The following is a 22973-nucleotide window of genomic DNA, read 5'->3' as shown; positions in this document are numbered from 1 at the left end:
TAACTTCAGTACTTTTTAAAAAATCTGTCAAGCAGGACAGCTAGCACTGCACATATTGAATTATAGAGTAATTTGACGACTAACTAAAGTACTGTACGTCAGTGTCAATGATATAGTATACTACAGCAACATAGCTCTTTTTCTACGGCAATGAGGGGACTCATTTCAGACAGCTTATTTACAAAACTAACAGGGACGCTCATATCTCGACGTGCCCACTGTAGTTTCCAATGTCAGAAGTTTCCGTCTTCTATTTGTTCAAACAACGGATTGTTACTGTCCGTTCGAGGTGTCGTGTTGTCATTCCCAAATTGCATCACGGATGTCCGAAAAAGGCCAGAATCGGGAACTCAACTAAAACGAATGGTTAATCAGTAGGTAATTGATGTCATTCTGTAGATTTTAATCCTGGTTACGTAAAGTCAAATCAAAACTCGATGCCGATGTAATTCTACATGAGACAAAGTTTAAAAGCAAAAAATTATGGTTTTGAATGTAAATAGCTCGTGGCTTACTATATTGACGAATGAAAACTTCAGGGAAATTCGCACTGTTGCTTGAAATTTAGTCTTCATGTTGGTTCTGTCACACGAAAATAATAAACGAAAACTTTTGATACCTTTTTCCTTTAAGCGAGAATCCGTTCAAAATCTTTGTTGTCGTTAAGATATTACGTATTATAATCTGACCAATTATAATGAAGGCAGTTGCGGCGTAGTCGTTAATTAATTCACAACGTCGATCGTGACATACGGTATAGTTCTTTCTTCGCTCTTCCCTTTGAACTTCGCATTAGTCGAATTTATGTCGCAAATATCTGAGAGAATTGCATGGTTTTCAAAGCAAAAGCTAACGAAGTATCAGAATCTCAATGCAGCAAAGGTTTCTTCGCTGCTGAATTGAAATGAAAAAGAAAAAAAAATCGAGTTATCTGTTGTACATACGCAAAGACGAAAATTGTTTTGGTTCTGAAGCATAAGTTAACAGAAGAAATTTTAATCAGTCAAAGAGTACGGCAAGGTTGCAAATTCTCAACGCTCTTCAGTACTTATAGAGACGATATAAGTAGGAACTGGTAGGAAAATGTGCACCCCGGAATCAAATTTTATAACGATGTGTACATAAACACTTGGCTTTTTGCAGAAGATCAATTAATCGTACAGGGTGGTGAAGATAAGTTTCATAAATCATTACTTATGGTAAATATCAGTTGTAATTTTCAGATATCTAGGAGAAAAACGAAAGTTATGGCATGGTAAGGAAAGTACTGAATCATGCCAAGGGAGTAACTGCCGATCAATCAGCAGAAAAAATTTCAAGCTAGACTCATTGTGGTTGTGATTCATCTTTTAACGATGGCGACGTAATGAAGAAAAGCGTTCGTCCATTTCAATATGTGCGTGGAACAATTGTGCGAACACTGAAGGATGAGGTGGGAGAAAAGGCTTTAATTTTGTAAGACTGTGCCAACATTGATGCGTGGAAGCGTGGCTGGATAAAACGTATGTTCGTCGACCCATAAAGTGTTGGCAGGAAAACTGAGGTCGGAATAGGCTAACTGCCTAATCCTGAAAGAAGACATAAGTATAACTGCTGTGTTATTAAATGAGTTCGCACCAACTGTTCATAACTTTTAACTCAATCTGTTTGCAAAGTGTACGCGTGGCGTTACTTTTGTATACAGTACATAACTGATTTCAGAATGGAGTCGATGATCGATATCATAGGCTAGGAATAGTTCATAGATGATGATCTTGATAAGCCTTTCACTAATATGCAAACAACAAATAATTGAGAAATATCAATAAAATGCACCAGGAATTCTCATACCTTCAGTTACTGCTTCAGAAACTAGTCTTGTTGAAACACTTACTTATTACCGAGTCTCTAGCTTGGATCTTGCTGCCATTTTTCCCATAACATCGGCGTTCTGCCAACATCTTAAAGTTCTTTGAGTGCCGAATTTTGATTATTCCCAAGAATGCTTCGACACGGAAAGGTTCAGCTGGTTTACAAAATTAAAGTTTAGCTTAACAAACATGACAGTTGATAGTTCCTCCAAACGACGATCCGCGGCCAGTACCAGCATCGCATATTCTAATAAAAAGACGACAGTGTGGTGAGCTGTAGTGAGGTCAGTGTCGGCCATTGCAGCGTTGTAGAGAAATGTGGTGCAGCGGTGGCCGGCGTGGAGGGAACGCGTCAGACGGTCTGGGAATGGCCACCGTAAATTAGGAGGGCTGCATTGTGTGTCGGCCGGCGGACACCTGCGCGTTCCCACGGCGCTACCTTTAACCTGCATAATGGCGGGGCCTGCCGCGCCGCGCCGGGCTGCGAGCTGCTCGGCCTTCGCCGCGTACGCGCTTACACGCCACTCGACCAACGCCGGTCTACACAAAATACATGCCCACTCGTCACACGCATGCGCGCACGGTCGTCCCACTGTAAGAACGAGCCCGCCACGCTACAAACAAATCTCGTCGTTTTCGTACACCCTCTGATGACAGCACCTTCACGGCAGTACTACTCGTATTTGAAATCTACATTACGTGGTGGTCTACAGTCCCAATTGGGAGACATTAGTAAAAATCCCCCCCTCCCCCCCCCCCCCCCGTCGTCAGTGAATAAAGATGTGAAAATGTGAAACAATACAACCTTACCTCATTGGCTGAAAAAGTGCTAAATCTTCAGCCTCTAATAAAAGGAGGGAATGAAATGTGCTAAAAAAAATTGCATTTCTTTATTAAATATAAATCAATAATTTTGTGATCGAACAACAGCCCATCATCGCGCATAAAAACTGACAGAACGTCCGTCCAGTGATGATCGTTTGCATGTAGAACGTCATACATTAAGGGCATCAGAATTATAGCAGGCAGGAAAGTACTTGATTTATACGTTAAACAATATGTTAACAGCGCGAAGAACATTGCCAGACTTATTTTGGCCATGCCCTCCAGCCTATTAAGTAAAACATAAATCGGATATTTTCCAGAATTCTAAATTTTTGACGCGGTTAATATGTTAAGTTACTGTAGATACAAATGCTAATGATTTGCCGCATGTCCTCTAATGTCGTTTTATTATATCTGAAGATGGTTTATTATTTGACTGAAAATGATAGTTTTAATACAGCGACATACAGTTATTCTATCCAATCATGATTTCTGAAAAATATGTAAAAGCACCTCCTTACAAATAAATAAACCATATAATGTTAATGTCCAGTTCGTATATCACCTGTACATAATTGCCGTAATTATATGCCGTTTATTACTCCCCCTTTTGAGCATTTCTCTTTACGATGTACTGTCATTTGTGAGCTGCAATGCAGTCACCAGGAAGCCGCTTACAGGTAACAAACCATACGAATCCTTTGGTTACTTGAGGCGAAAGTGTCGGCAAAAGTGGTTATTAGTGAAGTACGGTTTGACATCACCATCACTAGCGAATGAAACAGGTTTTCTCACGAACCTCACGTTAGGTAGATCGATTTCTATTGTTAGTTTTTCTCCGAAGCCCTGCTAGAAGCAGGCCATTGGTCATTACGCTCACCTACTCGCCTTTAAAAAGATTTATGAAAATCCAGTGCCCTGCTATAACGTAACATTACCAGTTACTTGGGACATGATGGTCTAGAACGTGGAAGTTAGACACGGTCATGCAATATATACATTTGGCTCATTCGTTGTTCCCATATTGGTTGAATGTAAGGAAGGATACGCATTTGTCGACAACAACTTACAAGTATTGGGAAGTGTTTAAAACATCTCGGTGCAAGATACAGGTTCCCATCCCACATCAAAAAATGTATGCCACAGAGTTAACCAGCGGATTTCGGTCGGTGAAAGTTCATGGTCCTTTCGTTCACTTGTTTTAAAATACTGTTTTCTTTTTTGATTTCTGTGCGAAAGAAGCTGAGAGATTCAGTAGCTCCATTGTAAAACTAGAGTACTCGTAATTCTTCTGAAACAGCTTCAGCTTCGGCTTCGGCTTCGGCTTCGGCTGAGTTCGCTTCACCGTCCTACTCTGACTGAAAGAGTGCGCTCTCTCTGTGATCACACCATCGGCGGGATACAAAATTTTAACCCACATTCCTCTCTTCCAGTGTGGTGTAGTGAATAATGAAAGTCCGTACTTCAGTAAACCAACACATGCAGTATTACTGTTTGTAATGGAACATGATAATAAACATAATAACATGAAAACCAGGTACGTAGAACAGAACACAGAGGGGCTTGATGCAGCAAAGCAACAGGTACGCTCGCTTTAAGCAAAAGAAATGCGATCTGCAAGTCTGTATGGCGAGGTATCTGCAGCACCAAAATAAGATGGATAATTTTTACATAGTTTTATGTCTAGAATGTTACAGTATACTACTCTGATGCTTTTTGTATAGCGGTAAAGGCTAAATTACCAACGTCGTGAATTACTGATCATGTTAAAATTGAATACTAAGATATATCTATATATTTCGGCTGTAAGTAATGGTAATGGACACTCGCTGAGAAACAGAGTTATTGTAGGCAAAACTTGACACATGGTAAGCTTTATTCATATCAGCTGATGGCTCCACGGTAAGCCGAGAAATGTCAACTGTATCTTCAATTTCAGATTCTCACTATTGGTAACTTCGTCAGGATGAGAGCATGTAAAGACTGGTAAGTGCCAAAAACATGGCTTCCAGTACGTGAAATTATACGGTGTTCTTCGTGCAGGAAAATGCTTTTCACGGACGATTTGTACAATTTTGAGGAAGAAGGCGATGACGACGACTCAAATAAAGATCCTGCGTATGGTCCTGAATGCCAATGCGCTTCAAAAGTCGATGCTAAGGCAAATGCGAATAATTCTTTAAATAAGTACACAATGTAGTGTCCTTTACCACTGTTTATATGAATTTCCGAAACAATGTGGTGGCAGGGCCATCCTTAACATTCTTTATGTGCTGTAGTAATGCGGCAAGTTAATGTTTATATTGTGCTAAATTATAGATTCATTTTTCTGAGGATGTCATACGTCATTGTTTTAAAAATTGGTAATGTTAATCTTAGTATCATAAATTGAAACAGTTCGGGCCTTTTAAATTTGTAAAGTTTCGTTAACTCATCCATCACAATAGTGAGCGGAATCAGACAGCTCTAGGTCATTTAGCGAATTCCCGCAAACATGACCTGCTGTAAGTATCAATGATTGTTATCATCGCACTTTTCTACGACCATTTACAATTTCTTTTAATGCCCCGTGAGAATTCAGATAATTAATTTGGCGCCCAGAGAGAGAATTTTCGATTTCATTGAGTAAGCGCATAATCTACCAAAATTAAAATTGTCTGTTTGCGAGTTGTATCTTCTGTTTCATTGTTACACCACAGAACGACACTCAAATGGCACTGAAATTATGAAATACGGAGTGTTCCAAAACTCTCCGCAGAGCCTTATGATTGTTAGCCGCGCGTGCCGTATACCGCAGTGAATATACCAAAATGAAACTCAGTGAAATAAAAGTTATTAATTTATTGAATATTAATTTTTACTGAGATAAACGAAACAGTGGAATGTTGGGAGAGTCCGCTTGAAGGGAAGTAACCCAGGCAGGCGAACAATCATACGGCACACGCGGCTAACAATCATACGGCACTCTGCACTCCGGAGAGACTTTTTGAACACCCCGTAATAGCATATTGCGTGCAGCAGCCTCACGCACAATTTCACAGTTCACACAAAATGTAAAAACCTCAGGGACAGCAACTACACTGACAGTATTTTGGGAAAATAATCTTGCAGTCTGAAGTACTCCTAACAGAAGTTGAACATAAATATGCGAAGTAACTGCGGCAGATAGAAACACACACGCAAAAAAGGTGTCTGTCGTCTTCTATTTACTCGGAAGAAGACTTAAAAAATGGAGGGGAGGACAGCATGGGTGGAAATTCGTCAGCAGGGTTAGTCTAAATGAGCGCAGGGCCAGGGCTGGCCTAAGTTCGTGTTCTCTTAGGTACCATTCCATTCCCGAAAAGAAATACGCTGCTGGTCCTTAAAGTATGCGTAACTCGAAATCTGCGCATGCCGAAGCACTGGAAGAATGCTAATAAAGAAAACTGACTCATTCCATTCGAAGCTACGATGACAAAGATTAGTTCTTGTATGTTTCAAGGTTCCTTCTGTAAGAATGAAGTTGTCGTTCAGTAACTATAAGACATTTTGCCGATTTCTTCTGAAAATGTTTTGTAAGAAAAGTGCATGCATTAGTTTCTTTAACTCTAATATGTTGTTCGGTGATCCTTAACTTTTACATCACTGGAACCTTTTCGGCTTAATAGAGTTAAGTGGTAAAGAAGCATAGGTTTTTCCTTCTTAATGACGTACTACTTTTTTTAAAACTGAGTATTCCGTAGATTTCGTATTACCGGTCTTTCAAAAATACTTTTACAAATTTTGGGAACAGGTTGTTTACATAAAACAAGAAAAACCTTTCTATAAATGTCCGAAAATTCTTCGTCTTCGAGTCATTAATGAAAGTTTACTGGTTAAGTGACTGGAGCACATCAGCACACAAACTCTCATAATAAATGCTCAATATTCCCTACTCTGGCTTCAAAACACGCATGCATTCGTCGAATCCCGGACTGTCGCACTATTTCAAGTAGTCCCTGACTGTTCAAATGGTTTCGCGGGCTTCCATGCGACGTCGATGAAGAGTTTCGGGATCCGGATGGTCTGCTGCATAGATGAATGGTATGAGGTACCTCCAGAGATAAAATTCAAAGGATTGAGATCGGAGGAACGCGCAGTCAAGGAACTGGCCTTGGTCTACGTATCCAAAATGGTTCAAATGGCTCTGAGCACTATGGGACTCAACATCTGAGGTCATCAGTCCGCTAGAACTTAGAACTACTTAAACATAACCAACCTAAGGACATCACACACATCGATGCCCGAGGCAGGATTCGAACCTGCGACCGTAGGGGTCGCGCGGTTCCAGACTGTAGCGCCTAGAACCGCTCGGCCAATCCGGCCGGCTACGTATCCATCTGTGATTGTAGATACCACCCAGTACATCTCGCACACTGAGACTGAAATATGGTGGAGCTCCATCATACATAAACAATATGTTTCTTGATAAGATTGAAAATATCCGTTTCAGTTGTGACTTTGTTGTATTACAAACACGACCTGTTTCGGCAAAATTGTATTCTCATCTTCAAATGCACTGTAACGTCCGCCTGTTCTACAGTGCAGTCTGATCTCTACGGTATGCAACCACCTCGCAGCTGACTGCTAACTTTGTACACCTGAAAATGGGAATATAATTTTCCGGAAAAAAGGCTTGTTTGTAACAAAACAAAGTTACAACTGAAGCGGATATTTTCAGTTTCACCATGCACCTCAGTTGCGGATGTTATGTTGTGTGAAAAAAAAATCACATTTTTCTTCCAATTTGCAAAGTAACATCTTGTGATAGGTCTTGGAGGGTGTCCTGAGTAGCTACAATTCCAGCCCACACATTAATCGTAAAACTGATGCTGCTGTCTAGTGTGCGCTGTAGCATGAGGATTACGATCGGCCAGTAGGTGTACGTTGTGCAGATTTATTGTCATGTCTCTTCAAACGTTGTTTCGTTCTTAAACAAAGCTGAAGTGACTAACAATGGAGTGGCAGTTTGTGCAACAAATCATCGGCAAAAATTCTCCCGTGGTGGGTGATCGGCAGACACAAAGCTCTGCACACATTGATGACGGTACGGATACATGAGTTGCTGAACTTGGAGGTGGACGACACGTCAGGGGCATTGTCTAGCGCTAATACCTGGTTCTTTAACAGCCAGTACAGAGTGCTCTTCAAGGTGAGTCGTACGAGCAACACTCATCTCGATCAATAGTCTGCGGTGCTACGGATTCTATCTCAGCAACGTGACGATAAACAGCACCGAAGATTGAATGACGCGGCTGTCTTCGGTATGAAAACACCGACTGATACAGCCCTGCTGCCTCGTGTCCACCGCACCGCTGTACATAAAAATTCATGTCTGCCAGCTCACGAAATGGATATCCTGCCATGTTTGAACGAACGGTGCGCTTTCAGTTAACGCACTGTCTGTAGTACAATTACACAATTGACACCTTGAAGACAGACGAATGACAATGTAAACAAGTTCCCTTGGCAACACGGCACCATCTAGCATACGATGAATGAAACGGGTACAAAGATAAGTAAAGTTGTTGGGTTGCACCTGAAACGCCATTAACGTCGACTCTAAAACGAACACTGACCCAATTCAGAAATGCAGTACTTCAGAAAAATCGGCTTAATGACTTCTATGAAACTTAGCTGCATTGAAACAGTGTCAGCTTCGTTTAAATTTCAGGTAAGTATCGTTGGCAGTTAATTCCAATACATATTTCATGTATGTTGGGGCACTTTACACCAATTTTCGTATTTTTCAGTTAGATAAAGATAAAACTGACATATTTCAACTTGGGTCACTTTTCGTGCCGGGGTAGGATACGTTTATATCGGGGCCGGCTACGTCGTGCCAAACCGTATGAGAGCTGGACGAGAAGCCCGAGACTTTGCCCTGCCTCGGCTTTGCTAGGCCCTTCCCAGAAGTACCTCGTGCAGTGCGACATGTCATTTACAGTTGCGGTGTGGCAGTACTCTCTTCAGTACGGCAGAATCGTGGTGTCAACGCTGTTTCTTCTTCGTATGGTGGACGTTCCCAGGTTCAGTGGCAGTTTGCGCAAAAGGGGCAATCTACTGATCTTTACAAATAAATGGGAATGGCAGTGAAGACGGATGGGAACTCTCCATATCTATTATCCAGTCACATAATCGAACTGTTCTCTAAATTTACTATCAAACGACATGGCAAAACCATGCAAAAAGAATTTTATGATTTAGTTGAAAATGGAAGAGCAAAAAATTTACACCAATCGACAGACGCAATTCATTGTTCTGTACATTAAGAAGCATTCTGTGCTAAATTTACAGGCATGGAGCATATGAAGAAATTGGTAGTACGAATAGTAAAATTTCTGAAGTTGCATACATTATTTCACTATCAGTTGCGATAGTTTTCGATGTAACTGAACGAAGAGTATGCAGACATTACGTATTGCTGAAAAGTATGTTGGTTAAGTTAAGACACATGGTTGGAACTATTTGAAAAAAAAAAAGGCATTAGACAATGGCGAGAAGCCGTTAAAGGTAAGCAAGTTAAGAATCAACTCAGTTACGGAGGGTCGAATGGTTGTCACGATGGAGAGTGCCTGTCATTTGTGTTCGATATTATTATCTTAACACTCTTAGATAAAGATAAATAAAACTCAAAGCTGCAAAGAAAACCGGAAAAAGGAAAGAAAAGTAAGAGGTCTGTTGAAAAATTACCGGTACATTAGTAATTGCGAGACAATGGTGCATTGGAGCGGAATACGGTTGACATCTCTGTACACGTCTGTGTTTAACGTGTAACTGCCGGAAGTTACATTGTTGTATGTCTGTTATTGTTCAGTGCTGCATTGAGTAGAACGTTGTCACAAAGTTCGAGAATTTCGAGATGACATAGTTAGAGGAGCAACGCGTCTGCATTAAATTTGCGTGAAACTCGGGAAAACGTTTACAGAGAGGCGACAAATGATGCAGGAAGACTACGGTGATGAGTGCTTAAGCCGTACTCGGTGTTGCGAATGGTTCACATCGTTTAAAAATGGCCGGACGGAAGTTAAAGATGACCCGGGTTTAGAGCTTCCTTCAATGACTACCGACGACGCTCCTGTCAGGAATGTCAACGAAACTTCGCGTGCGAGTCAAAGACTGAGTGTCAAAGAGGTTGCAAAAGAATGTAACATTTCAACTGGATCATGTCACGAAATCCTCACAGCACCTTGGAATCCATCGTATTGCCGCCAAGTTCATCCCACGGCTCGTGAGTCAAGATCAGAAAGACCTTCACCTAGCAATCTGTGAAGAGCCTTTGGATCGCGCAAATGAGAACGAGATGTTCCTTAAGAGAATCATAACCGGTGATAAGCCGAGGGCCTACGCGTATGAAGTAGGTCTATGGTTATGATGTTGAGACCAAGGTTCAACCTTCACAGTGGGTCGGGAAAGGTTCTGCAGGACCAAAAAAAGCTCGTCAGAGAAGGTCAAATGTCAAAGCCACGTTGATAGTTTTCCTTGACTTTGAAGGATTAGTTAATCCATCATGAATTCGTGTCACAGAGACAAACTGGTAATCGATGGTACTATCGGAACGTGTTGCGACGCTTGCAAGAATATATGAGAAGGAGACGACATGAAGTGTGGCGAGGCAGTTCATAGCTTTTGCACCAAGATAACGCACACTCACATTGTCCCTGTTGGTGCGTGAGTATTGCACAAGATACGAAATCACTATTCTGCCTCATTCTCCGTACTCGCCGAACGTGGCCCCTGTGGTCTTCTTTTTTATTTCCAAAGTTGAAAACCCCGTTGAAAGGACGAAGATTTGCAACAATAGATCAGCTACAAGAAAATTCGCAGGCGGCGCTTCGCACGATCCAGCAAGAGGCTTAGCAAGACTGCTTTCGGAACTAGAAACTGCTTTGGTGGCGGTGTGTCAATTGCGGAGGAAAGTATTTCGAAGGAGACCATGTGCAATAAGTGAAAGATAAGCGTAGGAAAATTTTGTGGTAAAAGCTGCGGAATTTTTTGAACAGACCTCGTGTATATGACCAACATCAGGGACAGTTTGAGCAAATAAGAACGCAGGGTGACACTCCACGAATTGAAGCCTTCACTACAAAGGAAAGTGGCTGGGCATAAGGAAAACCGAGAAGCTAGGCATGAATGAGAGAATTATTAACATAAATGTTTGCCTATATCTACAATATACATATATCTACAATAAGAAATCACTATCAGTGGAACAGAGATGTGACGATACCAGGCCGTTGTAAGGCTAGATGTTCTGTGTGCATCAGAAACACAAAGCTTGAAGTGCGAAACTGGACAATTCTTTAAAACAGTGCATGGAATACAGAAGAATGACGAACTACATAACAAAGTAGTAAAGGTAACAGATACCATCAAGAAAAGATTGGTTTCCTTCGGCCATATATTTCACATGATTGCAGCAGGCTGAGAAAACTTGACACGTTTGACGGAAAGACCTGGTTGCTGTTCAGGAGCCAAAAATATATTTAAACGGAAAGTAATTGACTGAATATGACATCAAGACTGTCAACTGACAACCGTTGACAGAGGACAGTAGCAATGTCGCACAGGCGAAGAAAGACAGGCAGACCTTGCTCTCAACTGAAATAAACCCAATACAACGATAAAATGGGAAGAAATAACTGAATGCTGTTGACTAATTGCTACGTAATTTGTGTTTGTTTCTCACGCTTCGTGCTCGAAAGTCAGACGTACGGTTACTTCCTCCGAGGTTCGATATTGAGCCATAATCCCATTACTGCTCCACGCTACAACGGAAACGGAAGTGAACCAGGACGCGATTTACGTGCCGAAAGAAGGCGCCGATCAGTCGAATGAGAGAAGTGAGACGGAGGTGCAGTAGTGCGGCGGCAGACGCGCGATAAGCCGGCAGCAGGTGGCGGGTGGCTGGTGGCTGGTGGCTGGTGTTGCGCGCGAGTGGCGCCAGGCGGCTGGGGCCCGCCGCGCGGCCGCCAGTGCGAGGCCTGCCGGCGTCCAGATGGCCGCCGACGGCTCTGGTGAGTACGTGCACCGCGCCTCCACCTGTTGCTGCTCCGGGGGGCCGCTACCTGTTGATCACGCACGCGACGTGCCAACTGCGTTGACCAAGTCGTTTGGCAGGATAAGCCTGACAGTGGAGCTACAGAAGGCTTCGGGGAACTGATATCTCGTGACTGCAGCTAGGAACGCCCTAAATAAATACCTCAAAAAACTTTTTGCGGTGGAGAAGAAGACTAACATCAAATGTTGACACAGTGTCAAAAAAGTAACCACCTACATTAGGCATAATTTCGCAACGTATTGGAGACGCAGGTGCTAAGCTTAATGTAATAATTGCCAGGAGGTAGTGTCACATCTCACATGATCCGATATCTTTTATATTTCCGAATTCCTCGGCAACGAGACGTCGTGTCATATTACTCTAGCTTCTGTTTGCCATTTTTCTTCTCAAGCACCGCACAGCCCTCTCTGCTGCTTGTATGTACATAGATGCAGTTCTTCTCGAGGCACGGTTCAACCATTCATCCTGACAGAGCAAACACTGTACGGGGGCGTTGGCGTTGGTGGCGGCACTGAGAGGGAACGAGAACAAGAGCTGATATATTACCAAATACTATCCGAAGAAAGTGTGGTACATCAGTTATGAGACTTGATGTTCTGTAGCGCTTAACACAAAGCTTTAAAAGAAATGAATTCGTCCGTTAACGTACTAGCCTGCGAGAGGCTTTACCGTCAGGCTCTTCCTACACACCACACGAAATGGAGATAACCCAGAACATTTGCTTTGGAAATTGCTACTTACCCGCCTGCTTTCCATAAGCAGCTAAACAGTCACTTCTCGTGTCTGTATGAGTCAATACGCTGAGGCAACCCGCGTATATTGAGAGACACGTTCCCGGATTTCGCATGTATTCTCCTCGAGCCACTGTGTGTAACGGAGGGATTCATTGTAATTCGCGCTATCTAGTGTTAATGCTTGCAACAAATTTTGTCTCCATTTATTTTTTGGAATAGAACTCTACATTCAGATATTTCATCTTTTCTCCGTACATTGTTTTACCATTATAGGAAGGTCACAAATTGTGCATTTTATCCTTTTACACACAGTATCTGAGAAATAAGTAAATGGACGCTTGCAAGTGTCAAAAAATCTTCGTGTCCTTCCATACGAAGTCAAAGCGACGTGAGTCGAAGCAATATTTTCAAACAATCTGATGGTCAACATTTTCGAACATTTAAGGCACCAGATAGCAAAAAATTAACTGCAGAAAAATTCCATATAACAGCAGATAAACGAAATAAGCCATTATCTGAGTTATAAAGAACTAAATTGTGATTTTGTGTGTTCGTGTGCGTGTGAAAGCACATCATTCGATCAAAGAGTTTTCGAATGACGCAAGATACGGTTACGTAATAAGTACTGCGGGAATCAGGGATTGCACGTAATTCGTATCAACAACAAAAAGACGTTTTTCAGAGCGTGCGAATCAGGAACTTTCACAATCTTTTAGTAGCTTATAATTGCAAGAGAAGCAGCACCTGACACTGAGTGGGACGCAGCGACACAGACGCAAAGCTAGGACACACGATTTCGGGGAAATTGGTGTGAGCGCAGTGTGGCTGCGTGCGGCTGGCGGCACGGCAGAAGCGCGACACTCACCCCGCCGCGACCGGCGTCCCTCGCCGCTCGCCTCGTGCGTGACCTGCGGCGCGGGATCTCCCACGCCGCGTCGCGTCGCGTCGCGTCCGTCTGGGCAGAGTGTCGGGCCACAACTGCGTGCTGGCGGCGCGCACCACGCTGACACACATCCCCCGTATTGACTGCAGGATTTCCTGCGGGGCTCAATAGCAATCGGCAATGCCGGTCGGATGCTGGCCGTCCGGCCGGACGGAGCGGCTGCCGCTGCTGCTGCCGGCGGCGCCTAATGAGAGGAAACGCCGCGACAATGACGCTTCCGTCGCGCCGCGGAAGTGTCGCAGCGGCAGCAGGAGCCGGCACGGGAAGCCGGCCCCGGTCCCGCCGGCGGCCGGACGCCACCCCGGGCAGCCGCCGCTGTGCTGCTACAACTGCTGTCAGTCGTTCGCCGAGTCTACGGCCGCGAGTGCGGTTGTCGCTACGGAATACACGGTGCAAGCTCCTACATCACAAGGTTGCAGCCGAGACTGCCTCTCCCCCGTGGGACTGCGAGAACACCGGAATGTACCCTTCTGACAAATTGTCACCAGTGTATGAAGGCGTGAGTGGGGAATACACTGTGATGGCCACTGTGTGTCTGGCTTCTATACTCCACAGGTGGATCAAATACAGGCTGGCTCGTGAGAGACTACAAGCACACCGAAATGTATCCTTCTGCCTAGGATGAGCAGTTACTGCACCTTGGAAACGTAATGGGAAAATCGTAGTTAACGAATTGTGTGCGTTCGACACTCCCCTGCCCATCGCTCGCGAATAGGAACAAGAGACCGCTGTTCAAGCTCCGCGCCATCTTGTGTTCCCGAGTGGGCGTCCATTCTCTGTCGACTACACGACCCGAGCTGCACAGTGAGCCAACAGGGAGGCTTCTTTCAACTCTTCGAGCACGCTAACTGGTGCCCCTGAATATGTGCCTCGTGTTACACGTAGAAGAGCGTAGTCCGTGTGTTTGTGATAGGACACGTGAAAATTCCGTGTTGGACGTGTGGGCGCTCGTGCAGCAGCCTTGCATCGACATGGACTGAATGGAAATTATGCTACCTCGACAGCAACGTCGTCCGATGTGGTTATTCTCTGCAGACGTCACTAAAACTGAAAGTTCATTACGTATATTAGGAGCTCCACTACATGGCTGCAGTTTTTCATTGTTCCCGTCAATCAGTCACCATAACTTTCGCGAAGTGATAATTGTTGTGTAACAAGGAAACTATGAGTGAATGAGTTTTTGTTGGTGATGACAGCAAGAAGGAAAACGGAGAAGCTCGGTGCCGCTACGTAGCCCACTCCTGTCGAATAGCACCATGGGTGTCACCCAGATTAAGGTCATCAGCAGGTGCACGGATCACCAACATGTACCTTAACTAAGGGAGCCATTGCAGAGAATATCTGGATTTATTCTAGACTCTGGACTCAGTCTTTTGGTCAAGAATGCTGGTGAAGAATTTTTCTTCTGCTACAAGGATTCGAATCGACTGCATCCAGCTCCAGCTTCAACGCACTAGTCAAGTCGTCACAGCTATGGCATGTGTTTGGAATAGGTGAAGTTTCAGCTGGCTATTATTTTGACTATTCATTTCTATAGTTATGTATGTAATCCTCTTGAGTATAGAACCTGTATTCAATGAATACTGCTGCCACTACCATATACCTCGCGTGGGGATCATGAGAAAGGAAAGAGCTAATGTTAGTACGAAGCACCCTCCGCCGTGCACTATGCCGTGGCTTGCGGAAGGTCTGTATATCTGTATGTTTTAAATCAAAATTTTCATACATAGCTCATGGGACAGTCAATACGTTCCTGCTTCCATGTCCTCCAAACAAAATAACAAGAAAACATTTTTACTTCGTTGCATAGAATGTGACCGGTTATCCTATTAGTACACATGACGGCTTTACGTAGAGAAGAAAAGCAGCGCGTCCAGGTCAGATGACCTTGAGGCACGTTAATAGCGCAGCCGTGCTCATACAAGGTGTTCTCGCCTTATAAAAGCTTTCCTGTCATTTGCATTATGTGGCAGTCCGATTTTTTTCACCAGTCTTCTGGTTCGATGTGGCCCGCCAAGATTTCCTACCCTGTGCCATTCTCTTCGTGTCAGAGTATCACTTACACTCAACTTCCTCAATTATTTTGTCAAATATATTCCAGTCTGTTTCTTCCCTCAAAATTCTTCCCCGCTACAGCTCGACCTAGTGCCGTGGAAATTATTCTCTGGTGCCTTAACACTTGGCCTATCATACTGCATCATCTTCTAGTTAGTTCCTTTCGTCCAGAGATCGCATCCTCCCATACCACATCTCAAACACTCCGATTACTTGTTTTTCTTTTTTTTTCTTTCTTTCTCAGTGTTCCCGCAGTCCATGGCTCACACTTATAATGCTGTGCTCCAGACGTGCATCCTCGAAAATTTCTGTAACGAATTAAGCCAGGTATCACATACAGTTTGGCGTGTTTTGGTCAACAATGCTCTCTTTGCCTGTGCTAGTCTGATTATTATGTCTTCGTTTCTTCGTCCGTCATGGGTTGTTTTGCTTCCAAGATACAGAATTCTTTCCCTTCGTCTACTGCATGGTCCCCATTTTGATACGTTTGTCTCTGATGATCTCATTTGTACTGCTCCTCTTTAACATGAATTAACTTATGCTCGATGATCCCACGGAATCGTCTAATAAATCGAGAAAGTACAGGAATTCGCTCCCTTGTAAGCTTAAAAACAATTTACGTGCCCACAGCGTTATTCGAAACAAGCTAACAGACATTGCCCGTGTATGTATTTATTCCAGTCTTATGTTAGTCTGTCTCCTCCTTCCCCTCTCCCTGTCCATCTCCTCCTTCGCCCTCTCTCACTCCACGTTATCACACTCACACGAATAGAACTCTGATACTTCTTACTTCCTCAATATTTCTTTCCATATCGTAACTAATACGTATACTAACTTTAGTTGAAATCGTTCCAGGGGTCCAGGATGAGCTGATAACCCATGACTTTTCCCGCCTGTGCGTATGTAATATATATTTAACACATTTCAGACGTATTTGTACACGTATTTCACTTTTATCTCTATCAAATTTCTCTCTGCAGTTTTATTTTCAGGTAGCTCAATGTGTATGGCATCGTATGTCCTGAACTATTGTGTTGTATAACGGTATATTTTTTGGGAACATTCTAGTTTTTTATTTATTTTTTATTAATTTATTTATTTTTTTATTTATTTATTATTTATTTATTTATTTATTTTTTACGCATCGCAGTATCTGACGTCATATCTTCTGAACTGTGCGTCGTAAAATGATACAATTTTGATGGTACATTCAGTGGTAAATGTGAGTACTGCCCGCAAAATGTGCCGCGAATACAGTTAGTAAAATTAAAACGTCGTGCTTCATGCAGCATCTGTACTGCACTAACAGTGAAAATGCAGAAAGCAGTAAACTTTTTTGCCTTTCCTCATTGTGTAGGAGCCGTCGCCGAGGAAAAGTTTTGTAAACGTTTGCAGTTATGTGCAAAGTGCACTGAGTGCCCCCATTTTCAAGTGAGCAAAGTAGCCGCGCTTCATGGGCTGCAAGGCTTCTCCACTCCACTCCACCCCGACCCCTTTGATATACAGTGTGGTCAGCAAATGTCTGAAACGCTTGTAGGGATGTTGCAGGGCAGGTTGTACTGAGATATGAATGTCACAAAAAAAATCGATACGTTGCGCCGTTTCCGAGCTATTTAGCATTGAAGTTAGCCAATCAGATCGTCGCGCGCGTAAATACAAGTTTCAGCTAACGAGACAAAGCACTCGTTGGGCAACACCGCCCCTGGCAGACCGCTTGAATGCGAGTGCGCGGCTCCCCGATTGGCTAAATTCTATGATAAATAATTCGGAAACGGAGCAACGTATCGAATTTCTTTCTTAACATATATGTCTCAGTACAACCTGCCCTGTAACATCCCTACAAGCATTTCATACATTTTCTGACCACCCTGTATAAGTTGTACTTACGCACATAGCGATTCATTCCAAGCAGGAAGTGATACACGTGTACCAATTTTGGTTGAAATCGGTCCAGTGTTTAGGAGATGATGTGGAACATACATGCATACATTCATATATACGTACATCCATTTTTATAATATGTATGCACGCGCGCTCGTGTGTGTGTGTGTGTGTGTGTGTGTGTGTGTGTGTGTGTGTGTGTGTGTGTGAGAGAGAGAGAGAGAGAGAGAGAGAGAGAGAGAGCACTTAAAATAAGTGCAAAATACGTCTCAAGAACACGTCGCAGAAGGTTGTAAGATGTTACGAGAAGATTGCTTTGTGAAAGTTGCTTACATCTATGGGCTGCGAGTATTTTGGGCATAAGAGTAGAAGGTAACACTGAAGGCTTAGCGGGGACACGTTGTTTTGTCGGAGGAGTGACCTGGTGGCGCGTTGTGTTGCAGAGGTGGAGAAGGAGCGGTCGTTGGGCACGGCGCCGGCCGGCCTGTACGAGTCGGTGTGCGTGCCGGACCTGAGCGAGTACCTGGGCAACGCTGTCGCGGGCGGCGCGTACGGCGCCAACACCCCGCACGGCCAGCAGGCGGCCTTCCTACACGACGGTGAGTACCCGGCCAGGCGCCAAGTCCACACTGCCGCGTCTTTTACCGCATTTAAGCCTCTTGCTGTAGCTATCTGATCTAAAGGATCCGGACTTTTCGCCTTCACCGCATATACTTTCAGGAGACTTCTGAATGTCTGCGGAGGAACTGCAGACCATTCCTCCAGAAGTGCTTCTTCTTCTTCCGTATCCGGATGCACCAATTATACCTTCCCTTCCCAGTAATTAGCAACGTAGGTTGCTTTGTCATTGACTTTCAAAATATCGTCTTTAGTGCATGCTATAGACATCTGGGCAAATCAATAGGTGGTCCAAGTCCTGTATTGCTCCGCATTCACACCTATCGCTATCGCTGTAGCCTCACTTAAATAGGTTTGTTTTGCACCCAGTTACTCCAGTGTGCAGCCGGTTTAATGACCTCCAAGTTGTAAAAGGTAGTTGAAATCCTGCAGATCAAATGGTTCAAATGGCTCTGAGCACTATGGGACTCAACTGCTGTGGTCATAAGTCCTCTAGAACTTAGAACTACTTAAACCTAACTAACCTAAGGACATCACACACATCCATGCCCGAGGCAGGATTCGAACCTGCGACCGTAGCGGTCGTGCGGTTCCAGACTGTAGCGCCTTTAACCGCTCGGCTACTTCGTCCTGCAGATCCTTCCTCAAGTAGCTCAACTGTGGAGTGTGGCACCATTTCTTCCCAAAGAGATAGCCGCCTTGCGACGGACTTGGTGGCGAACTCTTCAGTAGTTTCAATGAAACTCCTGCGAGATTTCAGCCGGACACGTTGTTTTCGGTGCATATGCATCGGGTGTCGAGGATCATTCTTTTGTTTTGATCTTTCGATCCCGGCGGCTACTTGTCTGCGGATAGTGGGTGGCGCTATGCCTATGATGGCATAAATTTTGTCTTTGGGAGTTGGTTTGAGGCACCCTGTGGCAATACGTACAGTTTCGTTTACGGCGACGTCAACTTGCTTAGTGTGAGCAGAGTTCCTCCAAACTGGCGCCGCGTATTCCGCTGCAGGAGCCTCCACGAAGATTGCATTCACCACACGAACAACAATCAATCGGGCGTCCTCTGGAAACGACCTAGTCGGCCAATCCTGCAAACACCGCAGCACCAAAATCAAAGATGTCTAAACAGCTCTCCACAAGTGCTGAAACTAGAAAAAGTAGTGATGTTGGACGGTGGGATCTGAAGCGAAGTCGACGTTCTAACTCATCCCTAAAATGTTCGACCGTGTTGTGCTTGGGACTCCAGGCAGGCCAGTTCGTTTCAGGAATGTCATTGTCCACTAACCATTGCCTCATAGGGGCCGCCTTATGACAGGGTGCATTGGCATACTTAAGCAGCCCTCGTCTACGCTGTACGCAGTACACAATACTGTAAAAAAAATTCATATCCTTCCTCTTAAACGTAATAAGACCACATCCTAACCTTGAAAAATACCTCCATATCGTAACACCACTTCCTCTGTACTTCACTGTATTGGCTTTTGCCAATCCCAAACTCTTCCATCGGATTTCCACAATCGTAACACCACTTCCTCTGTACTTTACTGTATTGGCTTTTGCCAATCCCAAACTCTTCCATCGGATTTCCACAGGGTATATAGATTCGCCACTCTAAATTACTGGTTTCCAGTCGTCCACTGTCCAGTGACGTGACTCTATACACTATCTCTTACGTCACGTAACACTGACGACAGAAATGTGTCGCTTATGAGGAGCTGATCGACAATGTACCCCATTCTCTCTAACTCTTTACGGACACTAGTTGTGCTAGCTGGACTGCTGGTAGCACTTCCGAACTCACGAGTCGTAGCCTACCTTTCCGCTGACTTCGTGCGATCTTTTACACCCACCCTCTGCAACGCTCGACGGTGCCTGTCCGTCAGTACACGAGGTCTGCCTGGTTTTGGTTTAGTTATGGTAGTTCCTTCGCGTTTCCACTTCCCATTCACATCACCAATGGTCGAAATGGGCAGCTTTAGGGGGATTGAAATGCCCCAGATGGATTTGTTAGTCAGGTGACATCCAGTGACTACTCCACGTTCGATGTTGGCGAGCTCTCCTCACCTACCCTATCTGCTGGTATTGCTTTACTACAATCAACACAATACCCCTCGCCCGCTTGTATAGTAACAGGTTCATCTCTCGTGACATTTGGTGGTTGATTCCGCATTGCCGGCTATTGGGGCCGAGCGGTTCTAGGCGCTTCAGTCCGGAACCGCGGTGCTGCTACGGTCGCAGGTTGGAATCCTGCCTCAGGCATGGATGTATGTGATATCCTTAGGTTGGTTAGGTTTAAATAGTTCTAAGTGTAGGGGACTGATGACCTCAGATGTTAAGTCCCATAGTGCTTAGAGCCATTTGAACCACTTTTGATTCCTCATTTCATAAGCCTAAGGGCGCCCGGACATTGTTGATCAGTGTATGTTAGAAATAACATATAGCGGAGGAGTGCAGCAGTTCCTAAGTTTTTAAGAAACTGATAGTATGGAAAAGAGTAAATACACTCAAGGTCTTGCAGCAGTGAGCACAACATATTCTTTACCTGTGGACTCTCAAGACTAAAATCTCATATCAAGTCACTACCGTAGGAAATTTAAATACGCGAACCGCAGCCACTGAATGTCAGTTATTTTAGTTCAGCGGTATTTCGTACATTTTCCGCTGCTATGTCTATTTGACATGATTACTACTGTCTCCTAACTTTGATTACTGAACACTTTCAACATCGAACGGAATATTTCTTCCATTGAAGCCAAGCCATTAGCTTGTGTTTGGACACCAAATAAGAAAAAGAAAATTCGAAATGTTTCCATGTTTAGTGTTCTCGTTTCGTTTTTCAGTGAGATACAGACCGGCTGAATAGGTCGAGTGTAATGTGACACGTATATTTCATTTAGTGGCAGAAGGTATGACAGTTTTTCGAGATGGGTTGTTTCCCAGTGGAATATTCTGTAAGGTGCCGGAAAAAAGAACAATGACTTATATGTTGACTAGTCTGCTTCATACATAGGGCGAACTCGAACTCCATCAAAAAAAATTCGGAGGATGTATAGTGAAATTTTCAAAGTATTTTGGAATGAGGGGCATATGGTGTCCGTGGACATATTTCAGGGTAACTGATTTCTTAAAGCCGTTTAGCTTTGTAATTGTATTACACTGGAAATGTCTGCACAATAGTGCAAAAGTAGTGTCTTTCTTGAAACAAACTTGTTTTATTTGCTCACGATTCTTGCTGTTGACAACAGTAATGCCTGCGGCCGTGCATATAGTACTGATCAGATCTCTGTCGGGCTATTTTTTTCAGTGGTGTTGGTTTACTTTAAATGATACAACTCGTAATCAGTAGGTTAAACCTGTCCGTATTGCTATGTAGCGCTGATGGCTATGTAACACTGCCGGAAAACAACCAAACCGTAGACAGATCGGAGCACCATTGAGTGCAAGGTTGAGAACGAAGCGTAAAGTGAACGGAAGTGTTGGCCACGCCAAGTATCGTGAGTGAATGGAACTAGTCTGCAAATAACGCATGCATACCGCATAATGCCAACAGGTGACTGTATTGTAGGTATTTTCAGTGCACTAAAGATATCAAGATAAAAGGGGACAAGAAATTGAACGAAATGCAGTCACCCTGAAACAAGCCACTGTAGACTTCGCGTCCCTTATTCCGAGGTACTGGAAAAATTATCCCTGAGCAACTTGCGAAATTTTGTCGGTGGAACTGGGCTTTACCCTGTAATTGTGGTTACCGAGAGGCGGTGACAGGTCTGGAATTCCGCTTTAGATTCACGCACTAGTGTCTCGGTGTAGAAGGGTTTAACATTGACTTCCTCAAACATGTGAGCGAAGTGTCAATGTCACATCTGTACCGTGTTTAAGACTGTATGAGTGTATGTATTGGTGTCCCTGTTCATGATTATGGGACCGAATTGGTGTAAAACTAGATGCCAACAAAAGGCTCTCTGCGTTTGAAAAGAAAGAATAGGCCGCAGAGTTTAATGTCGGTGTCACAGAGGTGAATCACAGTCTCTGGTGTGTTTGTACTACAAGAAACTGAGTAAATGGTTGTTGACAAACTGCCTGTTGGCGTCTGTGTCTGGTTCTTCGGCTGACGTTTGTTTGATGATTTTTCTGCATTTTCGCCAGCGTGATTGGCTGGCATTGTCACAGCTTCACCCTCCATTGCTGGTGGTGGACTGGAGTCGAGCTCGCGACCACAAATTATATGTACCTACTGCACCAACGCCCAAGAGCTTCTCCGAGGTCATTTCCGCTGCGGTTCTCCCCTTGCTACTTGGTGGCAAGAGTCGTTCGCTGCATCACGAGAATCCAGAATCCGTTCATCTTCAGGCTATCTTCTCTTGTTGAAGCAGTTGTCATATTTGTGTATTTCTGTAGCTTCCCTGAACAAACGAGTGCGACAGCTCTTCTGTACAGCCAGAACATACGTGTCGGCGAATTTCACCATGTGATGGGTGTCACCTAACGTGTCCTCCGCCACGGCTAATTTCTCCAGCTGTCACATCCTGCAATGCCTCTTATGTTCGCTAATCCTAGTGTTGCTTGATCGTCAGTTCATTCCAATATAGACTTTTCCGCAAGTCCAAGGTATGAGGTATATTCCCGACATTGTGGGTGGATCCCTAGTCTCCTTTGCCGACCTGAGACACTCTTCGATCTTCTTTGTCGGTTTAGGTCTTTACGCTGTGTTTCCTCGATATACGACCGTTTCTTTCTGCTACTCTGTGAATGTATGGCAGAAAGGCCGTATCCGGCATTTCTTTTTACGGTGTGTCACTTCACCTGATTGATTCTGTGAACTTCTTATGTAGACTAATTCGTGAAATACCCATTTCTCCTCAGATCGCTTTGCAGCTGCTGCATCTCGCGTGTTGCGGCTCACATATTCGTCTTGCTCATGTTACGAGCGTATTAATCATGCCTCTTTACTGCTCAGGTGATGATTTGACAGTTGGTGCAGGTATCGGT

The 22973-nt window shown here is 44.0% G+C and overlaps 1 protein-coding gene and 1 long non-coding RNA gene across 5 annotated transcripts in view; one reads left to right on the top strand and one right to left on the bottom strand.

Annotated features, from left to right (window-relative positions):
* The window catches only part of LOC124796258, a 54051-nt gene extending 40501 nt beyond the window's left edge, over positions 1-13550 (bottom strand). The window contains exon 1 of one of the 2 annotated variants that reach the window (XR_007016733.1): positions 13354-13550. This is a non-coding gene — a long non-coding RNA (uncharacterized LOC124796258). The remainder of the gene's footprint in view (positions 1-13353) is intronic. The other variant, XR_007016732.1, reaches the window with a different exon arrangement.
* LOC124796256 (ETS-like protein pointed) overlaps positions 1-22973 on the top strand; it is an 820436-nt gene that overhangs the window by 730371 nt on the left and 67092 nt on the right. For all 3 annotated transcript variants that reach the window (XM_047260361.1, XM_047260360.1, XM_047260362.1), the window contains one exon: positions 17811-17966. In XM_047260361.1, coding sequence (XP_047116317.1) covers positions 17811-17966 — 156 coding nt within the window. The remainder of the gene's footprint in view (positions 1-17810; positions 17967-22973) is intronic.

Source organism: Schistocerca piceifrons, chromosome 4, assembly GCF_021461385.2.
Source record: "Schistocerca piceifrons isolate TAMUIC-IGC-003096 chromosome 4, iqSchPice1.1, whole genome shotgun sequence".
NCBI classification, from domain to species: Eukaryota; Metazoa; Arthropoda; class Insecta; order Orthoptera; family Acrididae; genus Schistocerca; species Schistocerca piceifrons.
This window is presented reverse-complemented; position numbering and strand designations above follow the sequence as displayed.